Genomic DNA, 21176 nt, shown 5'->3' on the forward strand with positions numbered 1-21176 from the left:
GGACTCGGAGCAAAGCCTGCCATAATATGACCGCATTCCAAACTCAGTACCGCACCATATTGGGTGTGGTGGTGATGAGCATGAGGAAAGGAGAGACGCAAGAACTGTACCGAGGAGGATACTTGAACCACGCCGTGATAAAAATAGTGAAGGAAGTGATGAAATGGTGAAAGAATTGCCGTATTGGAGGGTTCCGGACTCATATCTACCATTGGGGGTTATTTAACGTGCAGCGACATCACAAAGCACATCTCCATTTTTGCATTTCGACAAAGGATTAAGGTCTAGGTTAAGAGATGCTTACCAGCGTCTTTCTAGAAAGAAGCCCAACTTGCGCCCAGACACAAAGGACTTGTTTGCTGGACAGCTGAAGGCTTTTGTCGACCTCTCTTCGCCCTCCTGGAAATTTAGCAAATACTCATCTGAGGATATAGACGTTCTTTTCATTATATCTTGCGCGCTTTCAATTGCATTGCGCTCATACGAGAAGAAAGCAAAAACACATCCGCACTAGGCGAAGCAGTAGGTCATTTATACAAAGAAACTGCTATTATTCAGGTGTGCGTAATAGCACAATTCCAACAGAGCGTTTTGTCATAGCTGCAGGGTATACACCTCTAGCGCCAGCCGCCAAAAGAGCATGCGCAAATGGCAGCTGATGGTAGCGGTGTCTGGTAACGCTATGCAGAAAGGCTCCTTTGAAGTATTTGTATAGCCGCAAGGGACGCCTAGCGCGCTGCCCAACTTGGAGGGCAGAAGCGACCGAAGCCGGTGGCATGTCCAACAGCCAAAGGACCTTGGCAATACCCAAGTGCAGCTGTCTCTATGAGTCGTCGCAGAATGTGCTACAGCTTTCCTGCAATGCACTGCCTGCTTGCACTTACACTCTCGACGACGAGGTAGACAGTTTTTTTGTTAGTGAGGATACATAGTGAAAAAAGTCGTTTGTGTCTGAATTCATGAGGCGAAGCTTTTCATGAAGCTTTGTACATTAAAATGCTCAGCAAGGAGAGAGGCGCTTCTGATCAGTTCGTTCACGCATAATATACAAATTAGGATTTAGGGAGGCAAAAGGAATATATATGGACGCCATCCATTCGTCATGGGTGGTGAAGACTCCTTATGAACTGAATCAGAATGTGCGCGTTAATTATAACGTTTCACACATTTGACGGCAAATATTTCAGTGATCGCAATACCTATATTTTTGAAGTTATAATTCTATAAATATTTCAGATAAGGCTGCTGTATTACTGGTAGTAATCCGACGGAAGTTATTATGGCGTTATAAAGGCTGTGCTGCGTATTGTCTTGTGGTATGTTAAGGGTTTGTCAAAAGTCCCCAGGCCACACGGTCTGCATTTTAACAGAAGAGTCGGGAATTTGGGGCGTCTGTGAACCTCCTCACCAAGGTTCACAGGAGTGAGGATGAAACTTCACCACTCCCTCCAGATAGTTGGGGATTTGGGGGTGTCGTAAACGGCTCCCTACAAGGCAGAAAAGTGGACACTGGGGGCTTTGGTCTGAGGGCTCTTGACCATGGAGCCCTGTGCATATCTGTACCCTTGTAAAAATTATCAATGTATTTGCCGCGGTTGTTATAAAGACTTCTGGGATTAAACACAAACAATTATGCGAGGATATTCGCAATTTACACAAGTCTATTGAACTTCGGAGAAAGCTCAGCTCTGGGTAACACTGCATTTATACAAAAAACGTTGTCTGGCAGCAGTGAACTCTGCTGTTGGCTCAGTGCGCACCGCGAAAAGAGCTGCATGATGCAGGAGTGGCAGTGGTCCGTACCTGTGGCCAAGCTGACGACCAGCCCAGTAGCAATGGTAAATAGGACGCTGAACACGCTCATCCAGTTGGCGCTGATGCGGTAGAAGGGGAATACATCCAGCCTGCGAACAGAACACCTTTTATAAAACTGAAGTAAGGATTGAAGACTGCACACAGTAGGGCGCGTTCGAGCTCATTGTGTCCGTGACAGATAAAATGGCGACGTGCACCAACGTCCAGTGCAGAACCGCACTGCGTGGCATACGTGGTCATTACGGAAAGTGACGCCAGGCTTCGACAAAGAAGGTTACGCAACGCTTTCACCACCACGTACGATATGCAGACGACAGCTGTTATATGGCATCGTGCACAGACGTTGTGTAGCAGACTAGGTGAGCACACATCATGCAGATAAGGCATTGAGAATGACGCTCAGTCGACGATCGCCCACACACAAGAAACGGCTAAAGAGAGACGCCGTTGAAAGTTCGGAGTACTTTCTGTTGGTGTCCTAACCTACAGGTGGTGACTTATGCCTCTAGTGCTTTGTGATTGTTAAAGTGCGCCGAGACTGGCTCTCACTGAATGTCCTTGGCAGTCGACTTGGCAAACACAAGGTCGCTCTGCAACACAGCGCGTCTTAGTTGCCATTTTACAGCGTGGGTGGACATTTAATTATGACGGCGGAGTCCTCGATTGCGCGGGGCAGCTGCGAGGCAGCTGTGCCGACGTCAACGTAACGCCTCTGTCAGCCGACACAACTGAATGAGCGATTGGCATTGCTGTCCCTTTCAATTCTAGCATTTATTTTTGTTTCTGTTAACGCGCTTCGATATAACTCCTGGTGGTGAGTGTTCCTTGCACAATGAGTTAACGTTCGCTGAAACGCCGTCTACTGCTTAGGCATGCCTTAAATACGTGACATGAAGGGTTTACTTCTCAATGCTGGTGTACGCTATTACATTATCTGGATATTTTTCTTCGCCATAAAATAGAATAAAAACTAAGCAATATGCCACAATCAAGAACTAAATTTGTCACTACCACTGCAATACAAAATGCGCATTTTATGACCTTCCATAAAATATGTTAGAAAATAGGTTTTGTTCATTTGTACACGTCGTTAGAAACACGCGACTGATGTAATTATTTATCCTCTCATCATGCTGTAGCAGAGGAAATGCATATCTGAAAGAGTTTAAAACATTACTTCACACGCATGGACATGCGTTGAAACGTCCGTAGTATAAGCATTAGGTAAACTGTCAAGAACAAAACCTATCAATTTCTTTTTGCGGTTGTACAGAAGCCGCACTTCATAGCCTATAGTTAAGCTCAAATTCTTAATGGGGTAATTTACAGTATCGGTGAATACGCGCGAAGGAAAGTTTAGCAGGGAAGGCACCTTAAAAGCAGCATTCATGCACAAATAATGACACAAAATGCGTGCTATGAACAGACTGAATAAAGGCGCAAGTTGCTATGGCTAATGATGGCAAAGTTCTGACCGAGTGAAATTGAAAGAATTTAAAAATATATTGTCAATTACTGTACTTTTAACCGCGTTTTACCGGTTTTAACAAATGTATGTGTTATTGTTTTTTTTTTTTGAAGCATGAAATGCTTTTAGCTCCCATTCTCGGCAAATTAAGGCGAACATCGTCCGTAAACCGCAGCGAACCCTAAGCCGAACTTTCCGAACTTATCCGAAAACTTCCGTACTCTTCCGTCAGAACGGTAGCCAGTAGAAAAAACTTCGTAACTGAACAGGATGCGAACCAGCGCCTGCGCCAACAGAGAAGCTTTGTTTTCCGATGTCCTCGTCGGCTATCGCCGGAGCCTCTCGCATGTTGTTGTTGGCCTCTGTGTACTAAGTGATAGTCATCCGCGCTGCTTGTTGTAAATCGTCGTCTTCCTCTTCTTTCATCCGTTCGTGCTGGGAGGGGATGTAGTGCTGCCGTGCGTGGCTGCGCCATTGAGCTGGCTGCGTCAAGAGATCGAAAGGTTGCACAACGTCACCAATGGCAGCTTTTTGTAGCCGCACATTAAGGTGAGAAAAAGGCCAGGGCGGCCAAACGTGCCGCTGATGCCGATGAAGAGAGGGCGAGCACTATTGCGCGCCAAACAGTGAAAGGAGTGAGGGACGCTGAGTTGAGGGCGTTACCCATCACGAAAAGCAGAAGCGACTGAACGCGGCGGCATTCAAAGCTCCAAAAGAAGCGAAGCCAGCAGAACACACTGTTCAGTTACGAACAGCGTCTGATGGCAGATGCTGCTCAAGCAAGAAAAAGAGCTACAGGCAGATTATGCGCGCTTTAAGCGGGCGAGGTCAGGGGCATGTTCAGCAGTCAGTGACCCTGCCCATACTATAGTGTGCGCGTGTTCTTTTCGCGCTACCTTTCACCATTCATCAACAAAGCTACACTAAAACACGCAAACAACATGCAGTTTTTTCCTTCCATCGGTACGCAAAAATGTATTTCTATGCGGTCGGGCAGATGAGTTCAGTAAAAAGCATTGAAGCACAAGGGGACATGTACATGTGTGCTCCGTCCTCCGGATGCATACCAGCTGACTGACTAGCGAGGCACCGCGGTCTTTTTTTTCCCCGCGAATCTGTATCCCACAAACTTCGGCCATGACTGCACGATCGGCGTGGCTGCGCGAAATGTCCGAAGCAGGAAGATGGCCACCGCATAATAATAATAATAATAATAATAATAATAATAATAATAATAATAATAATAATAATAATAATAATAATAATAATAATAATAATAATAATAATAATAATAATAATAATAATAATAATAATAATATGGGATAACTGCGGCACCCGCATTGGAGGAATGCGTCAGCACTGACGCCTCCTCGACCCTCTTTGCCTGAATTAATTTCCTTTTGATTGTAAAACATTTTATTCGCCGGGAAGAGCTTGGCAAGAGGTCGCGTTAAGTGGTCGAGAGTACATAGCCCTCGACGACTTTGTCAGCCCACTCCACCGCCAAAACTTGCGTTCTGGGGTCAGAGCTAGCCAGCACGGTCTCCCACCGCTCGAGAGAAGGAGCTGTAACTAGATCACCCGGAGGTGGCTCTATTTTGCAGTCCCACAGGATGTGATCGTAGGTAGCACGTTGGCCACAGTGTTTGCAGTTTGGGTTGTAAAGATCTGGATAAATGTGCGCGAGGAGTGATGGGGTGCGTATCGATCTCGTCTGTAGACGACGCCACGTAACCTCTTGTTCTTTAGTAAGTCTTTTGTCTGGAGGGGGGAAAATTCTCCTCTCTAGTTTAAAATGATTGGTGAGATCATGATATGTGATCATTGAGTCCTTCGTGAAATTCAGGGAGCCAGACTCATCCACTGCCCGGTCGACGAAACCTCGGGCTTTATTGTGGGCTGCCTCGTTCCCCGGATTCCCCGAATGGGCTGGGACCCATATCAATTCGGAATAATTTGGTGAGAATTTGGTTGCGTTAAGGATTCTAAGGGAGGTGTTTGTAATTCGCCCTTTAGCGAAATTATTGATACCCATTTTGGAATCGCTGAGGATGATGCTCCCTTGGGTATGTGCTAGGGCGAGGGCTATAGCCGCCTCCTCTGCCGTTTCAGGGGATTTCGTTTTGATTGTCGCCGAGACGATGTGGTCACCATTCTCGTTCACAACCACAACTGCAAAGGCATTGGTATTTTTGTATTCTGCCGCATCTACATAAAGTGTTGCAGCGCACTGTCTGTATTTCTTATGTAAGGCTTTGGCTCGTGCTTGTCTTCAACCCTCATGGTGTAAGGGGTGCATGTTTTTGGGGAGTGGTTTGATTAGTAGGGCCGTCCTATAGGCGCGGGGTAAGTCTACTTTAGCATCGTTATTCGTAGGTTGAAAGTTAATTCCGAGCCTGGTAAGAATACTCCTGCCAGTTCTGGAATTGGCTAATCGCGCTGTTTGAGCCATTAAATGGGCTTCTTTCAGTTCATTGTAGGTGTTATGTATTCCTAACCTCATAAGCCTTTCGGTTGAGGCATTTAGTGGGAGTCCTAACGCAGCCTTATAGGCCTGCCGTATCATGCTATCCAATTTGTCCTTTTCTGCTTTCGAAAATTTCAGATAAGGGGTGGCATAGAGTATCCTGCTCAGCGCAAAGGCCTGCACTAGGCGGCATAAATCTCTTTCCCTCACCCCTTGTCTGCGGTTAGCTATGCGGCGGAGTAATCGCGCCGTCGCTTCTACCGTGCGTTTTAGCTTAGTGAGTGTGTCAGTATTTTTTCCATTTGTTTGTAAATACAACCCCAGTATTCTCATGGTCTGTACCTCTTTGACAGATCGTCCATTAACATAGACGTTTATTTGCGGGGGGGATGTCGTGGTACGCCTACCTCTTTGTTTACGACGGATCACGAAGAGTTCAGATTTTTGCTCAGAACAAGTGAGGCCGGAATCCCATGCGCATGCCTCGATGATGTCCACTGCTGCTTGGAGTGTGTCTTCTATGTAGCCTTCGCATCCTTTGGTTACCCAAAGTGTGATGTCATCTGCATAGAACGTGTGATGTAGGTCTGGTATTTGTGCCAGTTTGGGGGGAATTGCAGCCTGGCCACCTCGCAGGCGCAGAAGAGTAGTAGTCCGGGCGCAAAGTCCCTCAGATTCCAACCTTGTGGTCGGCAGACGATTTTGTAGTCGTCGGTCGGTAAGCGCGGGAGAAGGGCTTTCTTGCTGAGTGCAAGTAGCTTCTTCTCGTTCTTTCGCGATGGAAAATTGGAATTAGACTTGTCTTGGCCGTGCCCCTGCGCAGGCTCGTCGTCGGTTGATGCGGGCCCTTTATTCTTCAGGCCTCGTTGTCGGTCGCGGTAGCGAAGAATGGTTTCCCATTTTCCGGCCTCGAGCTCCGACGGTGATATTTTCTCGCCTTCCACGGCGTACTCCATCTGTGCGGGTCCCTGGGCGCTCAGTTCCCGGCGGAGAGGTGACGAGCTAGGTCGAGCTCGATGGCTAGGCCGGCAGTCAGCCGGCAATATGCCCAGGTGTCCGTAGATTGGCAAAATCCGGCTGCAGCAGGCACTGGACAATGGCCCGGATGTCGTCCAAAATATTCGAGCCCGAAGGCTGACTCTTTCTGCCGAAAAGTGGCTTTGAGGCGGGAGCCCATGCGAGACACGTCAGCACAGCTCCGTGGATTCTGGGAGCGAATTAATTTCCATCATTGCACAGTTTCAGTTTTCAAACTTGGCGCCACGCTTCGTTTTCAAATTTGGCGCTACGCTTCGCTCCGTCCACACTTCCGGCTTTTCAAATTTGTTACGTTTTAGCTCCGCCTACCTCCGGTGTTTTCAAATTCGGGGCCACTTTTGCTCCGGCCTCGCCCACTTTTTGGACATTTTTGGCTCTAATTAATTAATTACCCCACATGCAACTCATGATTTCCCCTGCGAGATATTTTGATGCTCTATCAATGCAACCATTCTTTTTCTCATAACTCAATTCTTTCGACCTTACCGTGATGACAAGCTTGTGACGGTACGAAACCGCAAACATAGCCATACAATGCTTACGCATTAAAAACGAGCAGAACCAGCTTTCACAGGTGATCACGTAGGGATTAGGTGAAATGTGAGGTCTTTCGTGAGCAGACCAATTCATTTCGATAAGAATAAAACACTTGAATGGTTAGCGTTCTGAAGTGCCGTGTATATGTGCAGGGGTTTTGTCCCGTAATGTTCCTTGGTACCTCAGCTAGTTTTTTTTAGGTGTTCACTAAAATTATGCCTTTGATTAAAATATGTTTGACTCCAAGCTTCGTAGAGGCAAGCCACAGAGTGACGAGAATCATCGCCACTCTCCTCACTAGCTCGTGCACTCTAGCGCGTGGCGCATGCCATCGTCGCGAGGAGAACACTGACGTGTGTATTCGTGCTCACGCCAGCTCTTCTCAGCCACGTCACTTGTACGAGATCACGCCATGGCAAGGGCGCTGCGCCCCGCGGTGTTCTGCCAGATGTGCGGCACCATTCTCGCTCATCTGTTGGAGTCCTGCGCCATGGAGACCCTACTCCGACTCGTGTGGAAGCTCTGCTGGAAGATCAGCGTCGTCATAAAGGCCAGTATTGCATTTTCGCTATGCCAGCGGGACAGCTGCTTAGCTTCCGCAGAGATGGATGTAGAAGTCGAGCGTTCGTCGCCGGCAGACAACTGTATGACCACGAAGGATGAGTCAACACTGCGAGCCAACGACCTGGGGCCCCGGGACAGGACTTTGGTGCCCGCCGCACAACAGCACAGCGAGCTGGCCGTCTGGAAGAACTACTACATCAAGGTGAGGACCCCAGTCGAACGCGAGGACAGGTGTGGAACGGTGCGCGAAAGCCCGGATGAGTGCCTAGCAGTCAACGAGGCCAGGAATACACGGCGACACCACTTCTCGTCAGCCAGACCGCTAGAGAGAGGCACGGATCTCCCCAAGGAATCCGGTGGTCCGATAAAACGGCTAACAACAGACACGTCTTACGCCGGTCCTTCCGAAGGCGGGGACGTCAGTGACTATGCGACCAAGCGCGACTGCACGAAAAACTCCTACTGAGCTTCATCGAGACTAAGGAACTTTGCTCCCATTCCAAGCGGATCAGGTGTGCAAGAGGAGAGATGCTTCACTGCCGCCAAAAGTCGAGAAGCCGTCTGGACCGCAAGCGGAGGCGGCGTGTGTTGCTCGCAAGGCGACGTCACTTGAGTCACGAACCAATAGGTGTCCGTCCAGTGGTCCAACCAAGCTTAAGGAACCAAAGGCGTCTTCCCGTCGCAGGAGCCGCGCGGGACTAAAGCCGAGACCTGTCGATGGTAAGGTCTCAGTGTTAAGTGCTGAAACGCAAGCACGGAGGCCAGTCGCTTCAGTGAAAACGCCTACTTCGAGCTCAGGCACTTCAAAACTAAACACTAAGTTGCCACGAAGAAGCAGTAGGAAAGTGGAAAGGAAGAACGACCGAGTACCAAATACTCATTCCGAAAGAAAGCCCGTACTGCGCCGGTCTTCTGAACAGCGGAGTCGTCCCGGCTTTATGCTGGTGGAAAAACGACAGCGTTCTTCAAGGTGTGAGTGCCTTCTGGAATCGCCTCCTCCACCAGCTAAATCGTCGAGGGCCGGATATTCAGGAAGACGGGCTAGCAACCAAAACAAGAAAGCAAACACTAGGTCCAGACCCCCATACCTCAACGTACAGAAATCATGCGAGTCCAGTGATGACGACGGTTCCGTAAATGAGCCGAGCACTAGGAGTGAAAAACCGCTGCGTCGAAGGCACCCAAAACGACGGGATGGGTCACAGGCTAGCGGATACCATTGGGTGAGCCGCGATACGGCGAATTTGCCAAGCAGTAACTCACGAAGCGTAGAAGCAAAGACCACACGTGGCACGGGATCACAACGGACAGTGCCGGGCGCCAAAACAACCGAGGCCAACAAACCGGGACCTGCGTCCGAGGCAGTTCCGCGGAGGCGTTCTGACCAACGCGTTTGAAGAAAACTCAGACAACCACCTTACGGACCGACCACTAACGGCTTACTGGGAAATCTCAAAATAATTCTTCCGTTCTGCCGGGTGTGGTTGACGAACCTCGGTCTGGGACAAGTCAACCTTCTGCTCAGAAGCCTTTGGCGGTGCGCAAGGATACCGAGAAACACGAAGACTGTTCACAGCCATCGAGCACTTTCAGGGTCACCCTTCTCGCTTCTAGCATGCCGAGCTGCTCCACGTCCGAGTGTTCGACAAGCCTCGATGCACAGGCTCACAAAGCTATTGTCACCATTGTGAGAAAACAATGCCAGCGCAGCCAGAATTCGAAGTATTCGAAGCTCGTGCAGGAATTCTGGGAGCAGTGGTGTAAGGAGCGTGAAAAGACTTTCCGAAACGATCCCGTAAACTCTACAGCCTTAAATTCTTTGGCTAATGGCAGGGAAGCTTCACTGGCTACAACGAAGGAAGCCACCGGGTCTTCGCTCGCTTCCGCTGCTTCCATGGCGACCTGTGCTTCGGGAACCGGTGGACTGGCTCGTGCCGTCAACGATAAGCTCCCCAAAAAGCCTGTTGCAAGCACGTATTGCGGCATCAACCCAGCGAACCTTGATGCGGCCGTGCCCAGAGAATGCCTCCTGCAGCTACTCTGGAACCCTCTCCTCCTGTAGCTGACCCGTGTCCCAGTCGTTCAGCTGCTTCGAAGCGCTGCCCTATAGCTGCTTCGTGGCCGTGTCCTGCAGATGCTGGACGGTCCTCTCACGAAGCTGCTTCGGACTGCATGGCGTCAGCCAGAAGAACAGGAGCATTGCATTCGTCAAGAACAATGAAGTGGCGGTTATCCTGGACCTTTTCGGTCGTCATGGCCCATGATTCTGGCCCTTTTGCCGAAAGTTACACTAAGAGAAGGAAGAGGAGTGGTCATTGAGCGGTGTCACTCATGTCGCATGGAAGGAGATGCTTTATAGTACCAGTGTTTCTGCATTTTCGGACGTTCTTTATACTGAGGAGAAAACGCAGCGCTATCGGTTAATTAAGCACTCTGTTCAGCAACCTTGTTTAATGAGTACTCCTTCACTACGAAAGGTGCACGCAAAGTTCGAAAAAACATTAGTACAGTGCGCTGTTCGTGGATGCCAGTGAGTTCAGGAAGGACGTGCAGAGGCAGTTATCGGAGAAGTGAGCGAGAGGGTCGGGCTTCAGGTGGGAAAATGGCGACCAAGGCTTAAGAGTTTAAACATTTGTTTGGGAATAAACAAGAGTTTTTCTACACGAAGAGAGCTTGCATAGTATGCCGCCACCATACGGCAGGCCTCATTCACACAGCCTGTTTTTTCCTTGCTACGTCGCGCCGGCAGCTGACGGAGGGGGGCGTTTGGGAAACGGCTACTCCCCGAAATCGGGCGGCCGGCGCCGCTGGGCCCTGCTCTACGTTTCCGTCGAGCGGGGGCGACAGAGCCCCGCCCCACGGAGAACGCGCAAGTCACAGCGCGAGCTCGCCTCACGTGACCCACGGTTTACTTGCAGTGAGCGAGAGATGGCGCTGGCGAGCGTCGCGGCTTCTGCGGCGGCGGTGACGCGCGGGTGCGTGGGTGCGCGGGCACCATGCGGGCGAGAAGAAAAAAGTTTTTCTCTCTCTCTCGTGTGAGCACATCCTCTCTCTCGCCCTATCTGCCTCCTCTTTCTGCCTCCTCTTTCTGCCTCTTTGCCTTCCTCATAGAGACGCATCGCCTTTTCCTTGCTTAACCCTAGCTTGAGCGCCTGTTCTAACGTTTTTACCAAATCCATACTTTCTGCCGTCGAGAGATCGGAAAAATCCGAGACAAAACAAGAAAAGAAACAAGGAAATGAATCCTGGCATAGGCTCGCCACCCATGTTTGTCACGGATCTCCCCGGAGATCACTCGGACCGAAAGAATGAACTAGGCGACAGGTGTAACCACACAGACGCACATTTAATACACCCTACGTGACACAAACACTAACACACAAAACTAACAAAACTTACACAAAACACAAAGACTATCAATACACACGACCCGGGAACACTGCTACTAGCGTCTACTACTAAGTCGGCGTTCGTGCTCATGGTTGGTTCGGTGCGGATGTGGCGTTGCATGGGTCCAGTAGCCGGCGTCGAGGTGGCGTTCGACGTGCTCAGGCTGGCGCCGCTGGCGTCGTTGCTGGCGGTGTCGTTGGCTGCGCCGTACAAGCTCTTGGCCCAAGCGCCAGTGGAGGTGATGCCGGTGTTGTTGGCATTGGGGGCACCACCCGGATGGCTGGCAACAGTGCTGGAGACACACCTGGCCGTAGCAGGTGGTAGCGTCCTCCGTTGACTCCCCGGAACGGGCTCAGGAACGGCTGGAAGTGCACGGTGTGAACCCGTAGAACTCGAGCTCACCGGAGCAGTAGCCGGCGTTGCTCTCTTCCAGCCAAAGCGTCCCTGACCAGCTAGAGCCTCCGCTTCTCCGTTTTTCCCCCGTGCCTCGCTCTCCCTCGCGCTTTTATAGCATTGGCGTTAGTCCATGTGATGGTGATGACGATGATGATGTCCTGAGGCTGAAGTAACGTCAGTCGGCGTAATCTTTGTCGTCGTCCTCTTCTTCTCTTCTCCACCAATCATCTCTTCCCACCTCACCGAATACTTAATCTTCTTGATTCTTCGGTTATCCCACGTCATCCTTATAGCCATCCTCGTCGTCTTCATCAAACCTCTCTCTTTCATACTCCTATTTCTCTCTATTATATGTGACAAAGCGATCATTTTACTATAGCATTAATCAGTGCTGCTAGCGAGGGGCCACGTTAGGAACACTCGAGCGTGGTGGAGATGCTGGAGATTATTAAGGCAGAGGGAATTATAGTCCTTGATAGCCTTTTGAAAAACAAAGCCTATCTATACACAACAAAAAAAAGGCCGGCACCGTCTGGACGACGTCGAAGTAACGAGCGTTAGCTGTTTGGTTTACTAGACGAAGAAGGGAAAAAGAACCCGCAGCTCGTATCGAGAAACGGAATTTAGCACCCTTTGAAACGGGGTGGACTGCCACCGTGCTTGGCTAGGCGTCCACGCACGCCGCCTAGCGCCATCTGTGAGAGAAATCACGATGCACGTCTACCTGTTGTTCATTACACCTCCTCAAGATATGTCCCAAACGGAATTTGCTTCGCTTGGGGGTCAAGGTGGGCCTAGAATTCGACTTGTGTTGCGATATGGTAAGGCTTCAATTAGTAATTGCATGTATACAATTTATACCTATTAATTAATTGTGGTTTTATTTTTATTTTTATACCACAATTCATAGGGTTCTATTTGCCTACAAATTCGGTTCACAAATGTCCCCAGATGGGTGCGCCTTGTTGTCGGAGCGCATATATATATATATATATATATATATATATATATATATATATATATATATATATATATATATATATATATATATATATATATATATATATATATATATATATAGCCCGTAATGGGACAGTTTTGCTACCCGTTATAGGGTATTTGTTGGTGAAGGGGGAAATCGATGGGAGGGCACAACCAATTTTCATGGCCGCCATCTTGGATTCGAGAAACCCAAACTATGCCAACATTTCGTCCCCTGACGACATAATCACATAGTTCCACCTCTATCCACCATATTGGACCGTGACGTCGTCATTGGCACGTGGTAGGTGGTTGTTTCTACAATGCAATTGTAGATGGCGCTAGAAGCCTCAATGCGAGATGTGCTGTTGTCTAGTTGCTGCCGCAGATGGCACTGTGATCTCAGTGTGGTAGCAGACCCCACTAAATCTCAAAACGTGATGAGTACGGGCTAACGCTCCTAAAAAAACAGCAGTTGCTAACCATGAGCCATGGCTTGCCCGGTCATGGATTGCTCCGCTTCCTAGTCATGACAGCAAATGAAATCAGCTTTTAAATGCTTGTCTAACTTGTATCCGAAGTGGGGCGTATGTCGGAGGATATGCTCCGTTCTTTCGAGCTGGGCGTGCTCCAAGCGCGCCGCCTGAGGTAAACACGGTCAGCTGCATGGTTAATTGCAGACATCTCTTTTTAGGTGTGTGCGCTCCTGGGCGAAGCTATTCTTAAACCGCAGTCACGAAGCCGGCCAAGACCACAGCGGAAGTTAAAGCCGCCCAATGGTTAATCGGGAGCGAAGGCAATGTCGACCATGGTTAATCCCTTCGGTCACGGTGTCACCATGTGTTTACATAACTTGCTTTGTGTGAGTTTCGGTTGGTGTTGGGTAATAACAGGCTGCGATGAATGCATTTGGAACCTTTTACAAACCCCGTGGTATCATATTAAGCCAGGCATGTGAAATGGGCGCACAAAACTTCTTTCATATGGAGGCCTCTGCGTTTTACGTAAGCGCTGATATGGTTACAAATAGTGCCTGTTTTTGTTTGTTTGTTTTTGTTAGGAATGCTTCAGCGCTTTAAAATGCTTAAAGCTAGCTTAACTGTTTCACCAAAAATTATGTGGAGTCACGTTGTGGGCGTAAGAAGAAGCGGCAGAAATTGTCATCAGACCCGCCGTCGTGGCTCTGTGGTTAGGGTGCTCGGCTACTGAGCCGGAGTTCCCGGGTTCCAACCCGACCGCGGCGGCCGCGCTTTCACAGAGGCGAAACGCTAAGGCGTCCATGTGCTTTGTGATGCCAATGCACGTTAAAGATCTCCAGGTGGTCGAAATTATTCCGGAGCCCTCCACAAGGCTCTGCTTTCTCTCTATCTTCTTTCCCTCCCACATTCCTCCCTTTCCTTACGGCGCGGTTCGGGTGTCCACCGAGAGGTGAGACAATTACTGCGCCATTTCGCTTCCTCAGAAACCAATTTTAAAACCAAAAACCAATTGTTAAAGGTTGATTTCTTTTTCGTGCAATCATGGCGTGTTTCTAAAAATAAACCTGAAGATGTGCAAGCTTTCTACCTACTGGGTAATATCTGGTGAGTGAAAGGGTTACATTGAGCTCATGCGAGCATTTCAGGGTCGGTTGAACAGCACCTACTTTCGAGCGCGGAATAACCGCCATCATAAAATGCTTAATACGCTGGAGATCTATGATGCATGCTTTAGTGCAAACGACTGGTTATTCGAGTTTACGTTACACGTGTCGACTGAGCAGAATTATCGGAAGTTGATTATACTGTTTAGTAATCCTAGTCGCAGCAGTTTTACTGGCGGAAGGCTGAACGTGCTGCTTAAAAATTTAAACCAGAATAACTCATCTTCCAGTAATTAGCGGAAGCATTACACCGTTTTTTTCTGTATACGTTTTTGGTGCGACTCAAACAGCGCTCTTTTGATTAACCATTTTGCAACTGCGGCAACGCAGCGTGTGAAAACGCAGCTTCTGACGAAAAGTGTCTGAACGCCGACATTCATAGAGATCTGAATAATGACATGTACGGCGCAGCAAACTCGTAGACAATTAACGGTAGCAAATTGAGAGGCTCGTGGGGGCATACGCTATAAAGAAGCCGGCAGTCATCGAAACCAAGGGAAGTAGAGGGGAATTCCATTATTCTTATGTTTCCTCAGTGGGGAAAATTAGCTATGTAATTATCTTAGAAGATAATTTAACACAGGGCAGAAGAAAAGACAACTACACGCCGCCGATGGGAGCCGAACCGAAGACCTCTGCATGAGGCGTGTAGCGTTCTCCCAAATGACCAACGGCGGCTGTCTGTGCTGCTTTTGGGTGAATTTTGATTCGCTTGCCTATTAACCTTGACAGCCCTTCTGCCGACCATAGCGGCGGACGTGGATCGTCTTGTGATTAAGTGACCGAAAAAGGTGGGCGGCGTGGGAGCCGTCTTGTTCAATATACATATATGGCCTTCAAAGCTGCCAGAGATGCGCGCGGATGTTCGATAGTCAAATAGGTGTGCGTGCTGCGGAGTGTAACCGTCGTCGACTAAAAAAACTTAAATAGCAACGCGCACTTTCCCTGTGCAAAATTTTCAGTCTTCATACGTTCCACCTTGCTGCTATAAAGAGAAAAAGCAGGAACACACTGCATACTTTTCCTTCCGCCGCTGACTTCTAACGGTATGAAAGTCATTGGGCCGGTTTCATCAGCTGCGACGACAGGAATTTCTTTGGCTCCCACCAACTCAAAACGGACTGTGAGCACTTCACGCGCGCCTGCTCTTCGGAGTAGCGCCGGTCGCTTATGGATGCGCCCCCCCCCCCCCCCCCCCCCCCTGTCCGCATCTTCAACGTCCTGACTAAGGGAGCATGCGACGTATACGCACCTGACGTGGCGCAATGCGCTGGTGGATACTGCCGTGACGTTGGCCAGACAGCCGTCGATGCTCACATCCATCCTGGGCGGCTCGATGCCGGAAAAGCTCCGGCCCACGGAGTGCCACAGCAGCAGCGCCAGTGACACCAGTGTCGAACTAGCAGCACCCTGGAGGCAGCGCGCAAGCAGGATCATCACTGAGGGATAAACGTTGAAGCAGGATCCACATACGTTGAACTGTTGATGTTGCACGCATGCGGTTTCGGCTAGTTTAGAGGGGAGCCCGCAATCGATCAGTAAAATACCATTGCTGGTACTACAACTTTCATCACACCTGCGCCCATTGATGCCCCGCGGCTATAAATCTCGTTTAAAAAAAAGCTTTCGTTAGGTAGTAATTATTCACTAGCATGCACCATTCGGGACTCCCCTTTATACGTTGACCAAATCGTATTGCATGTCGAGTCACTCGCTGAAAACCCCCCGTGCTGTTCAGACAATTCTGTAACCAGAGCCGCAACGTTATTAGACCCTGAAACTACCAAAACACGTCTGAGGCTCGACCGGTTTCTGCAGTGACCGCCAGTAGCGATATACTGTGCTGTGCGAATACATTTGGACGGAAACGATTCTTGTTGTCGTCTCCGCAACGCTGAAGCGCCAGATGATTTCAACAGTATGGTGACTCTGAGATAACAAGCTCAGCTCAGGAAGATAACCTCTCTAACTTGAGTTATTAAGCATCAACTAAACAAACGTTAGGAATAAATGCGCATTAAAAAATTTCATGAAAACCTGTTTAGAGATGAATGGGAGGCTATTCAAGCTTGTTTTCGTTTTCATACTCAAGGAAAACGCGTCGCCATCTCTCAGAAGTTGCCTTATAGAAACCACAACAACACCTGAAGAGTCATTTGCGCGTTTGCGTGAGTTTTAGGCGCTCGCGTGATTAATAGCAAGAATTGTAATCAATACATCGAAAAAACAAACCATTCTGTAAGTTTCTTACTTAAAATGAAGCGCTCTTGTAGGCAGGACCGTGTTAGCACGCATTTAGAGAAGCCCAACGTACCAGACACTTTTACAAACTGTCACCGATCAACAACAATCGTTTAGTTTCATCGCAGGACTCTCAACTGCTTTCCCTTTTAGCTACCTTTGAGCACGTACCTTTGTGTTAGACCACGGAAACAAAAGTGCCAGGAGGAAAAGTCCGCACAATGGACCTGATATGCTGTTACATATGACCATGGTCACCTGTAAAAAAAAATGCCGGAAAGCCTCGTCGTTAATGGTGGTTCTATAATGCATGAAATTTTCACCAGGAACCCCGAGGCGTCAAAGAAAGCCATAACCACCACTCTAGTGTACCTTGCTCATGTGGGAACATCATCACAGTTTATCAGTCATGGCGTACAAATCACCTCCAGAATGGGTCGTTTAAGAAGCACACCTTGAGCTCCCTGGCAGTAGCCTCCGTCCATGCTCGAGCGGGTTTCAAAACAACCTGCCTGTCGGCCTTTAGTTCTTTCCGTGCGCCCAAGCCTATGGCCACTCCTTATACGAGCCTTCTTGAACACAAGAGGTGTTTAGTGAAATGTAAGTGATGTAACAGTTTTTAGGTTTAATGTTGACTTCTTTAAATTCGATTGCCTTCGACATAAAGCACAGCTTTCTTATGCGCACAGTAGCACGTGGAGCATTCACGTAGGTGCTATATGCATGCGGTTATTCAGCATTTCCCGTGGATTCCTGCCGCCGTCATTAGATTTCTTTGAATGTTTTGTTGATTTCATTATGTAAACTTTTTTCATGGGTGCACTTAGCTTCAGTCAGCTGCGTTATCTTCCACTGCACAGAAAATGACTTGCTAAAAATGCTTCGTTTTTCATTTTCTACTTGAATTTAAATTTTCCTACTTTTCTTACTTTTACTTGTGACTCGCTTTAACCGCTCCTTCTTTCTCCTCTCCCCTTGGAAGCTACTGGCTCTTGGGGGTCAATAGTTCGTCAATGTGGCCCGCGTGGCGCAATGAGTTTGGAACCGCTGGTGTAGAAGGGTTCAAGTGAAGCTCTGACCATGACTCGCAGCAAGCAGACTGTGAGTTTGTGATATGAAAGTATACTATAAACTGCTCCCCCAGAAGGCAGAAAATAAGAAAATAGGTGTTTGCCAACAACACCAACACCAATGACGGCAGCAACAGCTGCAGCAGCAACCACACCAACAGCAACAATAACAATTCTTTAACATGACAGTTAATTTTTGAGGATGAGTGACTGATCGATCGATGTTGGTGACCGACAGATCGATGGTGTTGATCTTGAAGTCTTCTGATGGTTCGGTGATCCGGCGACACGTTGCGGAACAGACTGGACAACTTCTTCGGGACACCAGCTCTTTATTGTACGGGCGCTCACAGGCGACCTGCCCTCCGATCTCCAATCTCCCGTTCGCGCCAAAAACTCGCCCTTAAATCCCTTCGCCCAGCATTCTGGGGACCCTTTTTGTAACCAATAGGAAATGCGCTTCTCGGAGCCAATCAGGAGAATTTCGTTCAAACTGAAGGAGCAAATAGCACGCCGATGCTCACGTTGTTGTTGTCGCGCGGGCACCGCGCGAATTCCGCGAAGACGTTGCGCATCTCCGCTTGGTTACAGCACAGAGACACAAAATCACTAAAAACGCCAGCGGAAGCTCAGGGAAACCGAACACCCAGTCCGAACCACGCACACTGCCCTGGTCGCGCTCCCCAATTCTGCTGCCTGCTCCGAGGCGTCCGGCCCGTCCCGCGGCCGGTTCGCCGTTGAAAGCAATAAATTTACACGCGACCCCCTCTCGAAACCCCAGGGGTCCGCGCGTCGGCCGCGTCTTGCGGCCCGAGTGCGACTTTACCAGGACGGGCCTCCTCACTGCCGGTTAACCGTCGTTGCCGCCATCTGCCGCGTTTGTCTCAAAACAAACCCATTTCGGCGGCGCCTGGATGGCGGCTTCTCGAGGAGCCCCAAAAACAGCTAACACACATCAACCAAGGGGGCCAAGCCACCGGCTTCGGGGTGCGCGCGCGATCGGTCCCTGAGCAACAGCTCGAGAACTTAACTATGACCATTGGAGACAGGCATATGCAGTCGCCAATGTAACACACGATTACGCGTGCTCCAAAAAAAATGTCGCATATTCAGAACTCGATTTGCGGCAATGAAAATCCAAGTTGCGAGGAGTGCAGGTGAAGGGTATGGGCCTTTAATTTACTTATTTAGAATATGAGAACGCAACAACCGCCTGCTTCGAAGACTATACGTATATTAATACCGCCTTGCATGGCGCACCTGTAAGCTCCTGGGGGAAGTACCTTGTACGACGAAAAAGCATTCGTTGAGTCAAACAACGCTGATGACTGATTGCACTTGTCACCTGAAGTCTCCACTGACTTGCTCGAGTGCTATCCAGACTGGATCGAACAAGTTTTGGCGAAGCAATGAAACCACGAGATTATGGCATGCAGTCCATAGACAGCTTTCGCTAAAAGCAGCATTTTTCAGAGGGAGTGGTTTATTTGAGAGCAATGTAGAGAGGTCGGCCTGAAGGATCGTCATCTGGCCTGCTACCCTGAAGCGAAGAAAGGAGGTTAAGATGGGTGACGAATTGGACAAAAGAGATATGTGAATATATGCAAGCACATCAAGAACGCGCTTCAGAAGTGCGAGTCGAGACCACTGTTGTACAAGAAAAGCAGGAGTGATCGTGTTGAATGAAGAGATTTCAAAATCTGCGGCCAAACATCCAGTAGAAAGCCCTCCGAGAATGGCCTTCTCTCGAAACGCGCCAAGGAAGCGCCCGACGCTAGTCTTTGGTGCGCACACAGAGGGCATGCTGCAAGTACCCCCATTTTCAATAGCTTAGAGCCCAGGGGGTTTGCTTCTGGGCGTGTGGCTTGCAATGTATCCTTGGGGATAATTTTGACCACCTGGGGTTCTTTAGCGTGCACTGACGTGGCACAGTACACAGGCCTCTAGTATTTCGCCTCCATTGAAATGCGACCGCCGCGGCCATGATTGACCCCCTCGTCTTTCGAGTCAGCAGCCGAGCACCATAACCACTGAGCCCGGGGCTCTGACTCCGGGTGCTGGTGCTGCTGCCACCTCCACTGCGGCTGCTACTTCCGCTGCGGCTGCTGCTGGATCCGCGGTCCAGGGACGGGAAGGAGCTCGAGTGGTCCTTCCTTTGGGTGGATGCTGGGTCGTCGCAGGTCCGGGATTTATATCTTGACTGGTGCTTCGATGTTTTCGCTTGGGGCCGTTGAAATCGTTTCTTGCAGCTGTTATCGCCTGTGCGGTGCCCTCCTCCGCAGACAATGCAAATTGGGTCGCATATTTCTTACTTTAGGTGCTGGTTGCCGCAGTACGGGCACCGTTGTAGCGGTGGCTCCGGACTTACGTCACTTTTGTGTCCGACTCTTCTGCAGTTCTTGCACGCCTCTACTTTTGGAATGAAGGGGTAGACTGGGTACAGGACTCCGAAGTATACGATGCTATCTGGAAGTTCGTCTGCATCGATGTGGAGCAGAAGGGACTTTGATGTTCTTCCCATGGTTCTTGCTTGTATGATCTCAGGGTTTCTTTTACGGAATTCTGTCATCATTTCTGTCAACAGGTGTGCTGGGCGGGAGTGGCCTCTCACGGAAAGGGGACGGAGCTGCAGTCATTAGTCTAAACTCGATCTGGCACTCCACCACATTCAAACGCTCACAGACCGAATCAAACACTTGGAACAAGAAAATAGTAAACTAAAAGCACCTGCCAAGTCTAAGGACTCTCCTCCAAAACTGCTCCCAATGCCGGAAGTCACAGAAGTGGAAACTACTGTGAGCGCATCAGTCGAAACACCAGTAAGCGTAGTAAGGAAGGAAGAAACACCTCGCAAAAAACGAGCAGTAGCTGACATAAGAAATCCCTCATTGGAGGATAGAGTCCCAAAATTCGAACAAAAAGTGGAAGAGCACAGCCAGAAACTCGATAACCTACCACAAGGAGTTGACAATTTAACACAAGGACTCGAAAAACGCATAGAGGATGTAGATCACAACTTCGGAGTAATCGGCACCGTTTTACAGGAAAATTTACGTCGGCTTCCCCCGTCAGCTCAAGGGGCGCCAATCGATCTATCCCAGCTAATTGGCCAATCCTAAAACAATAAAAATTTGGCAGTGGAACTGCAGGTCTATGCGCAACAAAAAAACAGATCTGCAGTTGCATATTCAATCGCGATCCGAAAAACCTGACGCAATAGCGATCCAAGAAACCAGAATGTCTCGACTAAGACTGCCAGGGTACCAGGCAGTTCTGCCATGTCACATCGTAGGACAGCCTTCAACCACTACGATGGTACATAGAAACCTTACCGTGGTTAACCACGAGATTGAATACGTAAAGCTCGACTGTATATTTATCGAAATTCTGCCTAGTGAAAGAAACTCCTCTTTGTTCACACTGAACGCATACAGCCACCCCAGGGCACAGGCTGCACCAGCGAAAACCGCTATACTCAAAGCCTTAGAAATCGCAGGCCAAAGCCCAACCCTAATTGTGGGAGACTTCAACGCTCAACACGTGCAATGGGGACACGCAACAACATCC

The 21176-nt window shown here is 49.1% G+C and overlaps 2 protein-coding genes across 2 annotated transcripts in view; one reads left to right on the top strand and one right to left on the bottom strand.

The window, feature by feature from the left end:
• Positions 1-21176, top strand: part of LOC144115296 (uncharacterized) — a 396380-nt gene that overhangs the window by 217789 nt on the left and 157415 nt on the right. The window lies entirely within an intron of this gene.
• The window catches only part of LOC144119559 (sodium-coupled monocarboxylate transporter 1-like), an 82910-nt gene that overhangs the window by 1785 nt on the left and 59949 nt on the right, over positions 1-21176 (bottom strand). Inside the window, exons 5-8 of the mRNA XM_077652143.1 lie at positions 16711-16797; positions 15551-15708; positions 1804-1904; positions 305-399 (exon numbers count right to left, since the gene is read on the bottom strand). Coding sequence (XP_077508269.1) covers positions 305-399; positions 1804-1904; positions 15551-15708; positions 16711-16797 — 441 coding nt within the window. The remainder of the gene's footprint in view (positions 1-304; positions 400-1803; positions 1905-15550; positions 15709-16710; positions 16798-21176) is intronic.

This window comes from Amblyomma americanum, chromosome 1, assembly GCF_052857255.1.
Source record: "Amblyomma americanum isolate KBUSLIRL-KWMA chromosome 1, ASM5285725v1, whole genome shotgun sequence".
In the NCBI taxonomy this organism is placed as follows: domain Eukaryota; kingdom Metazoa; phylum Arthropoda; class Arachnida; order Ixodida; family Ixodidae; genus Amblyomma; species Amblyomma americanum.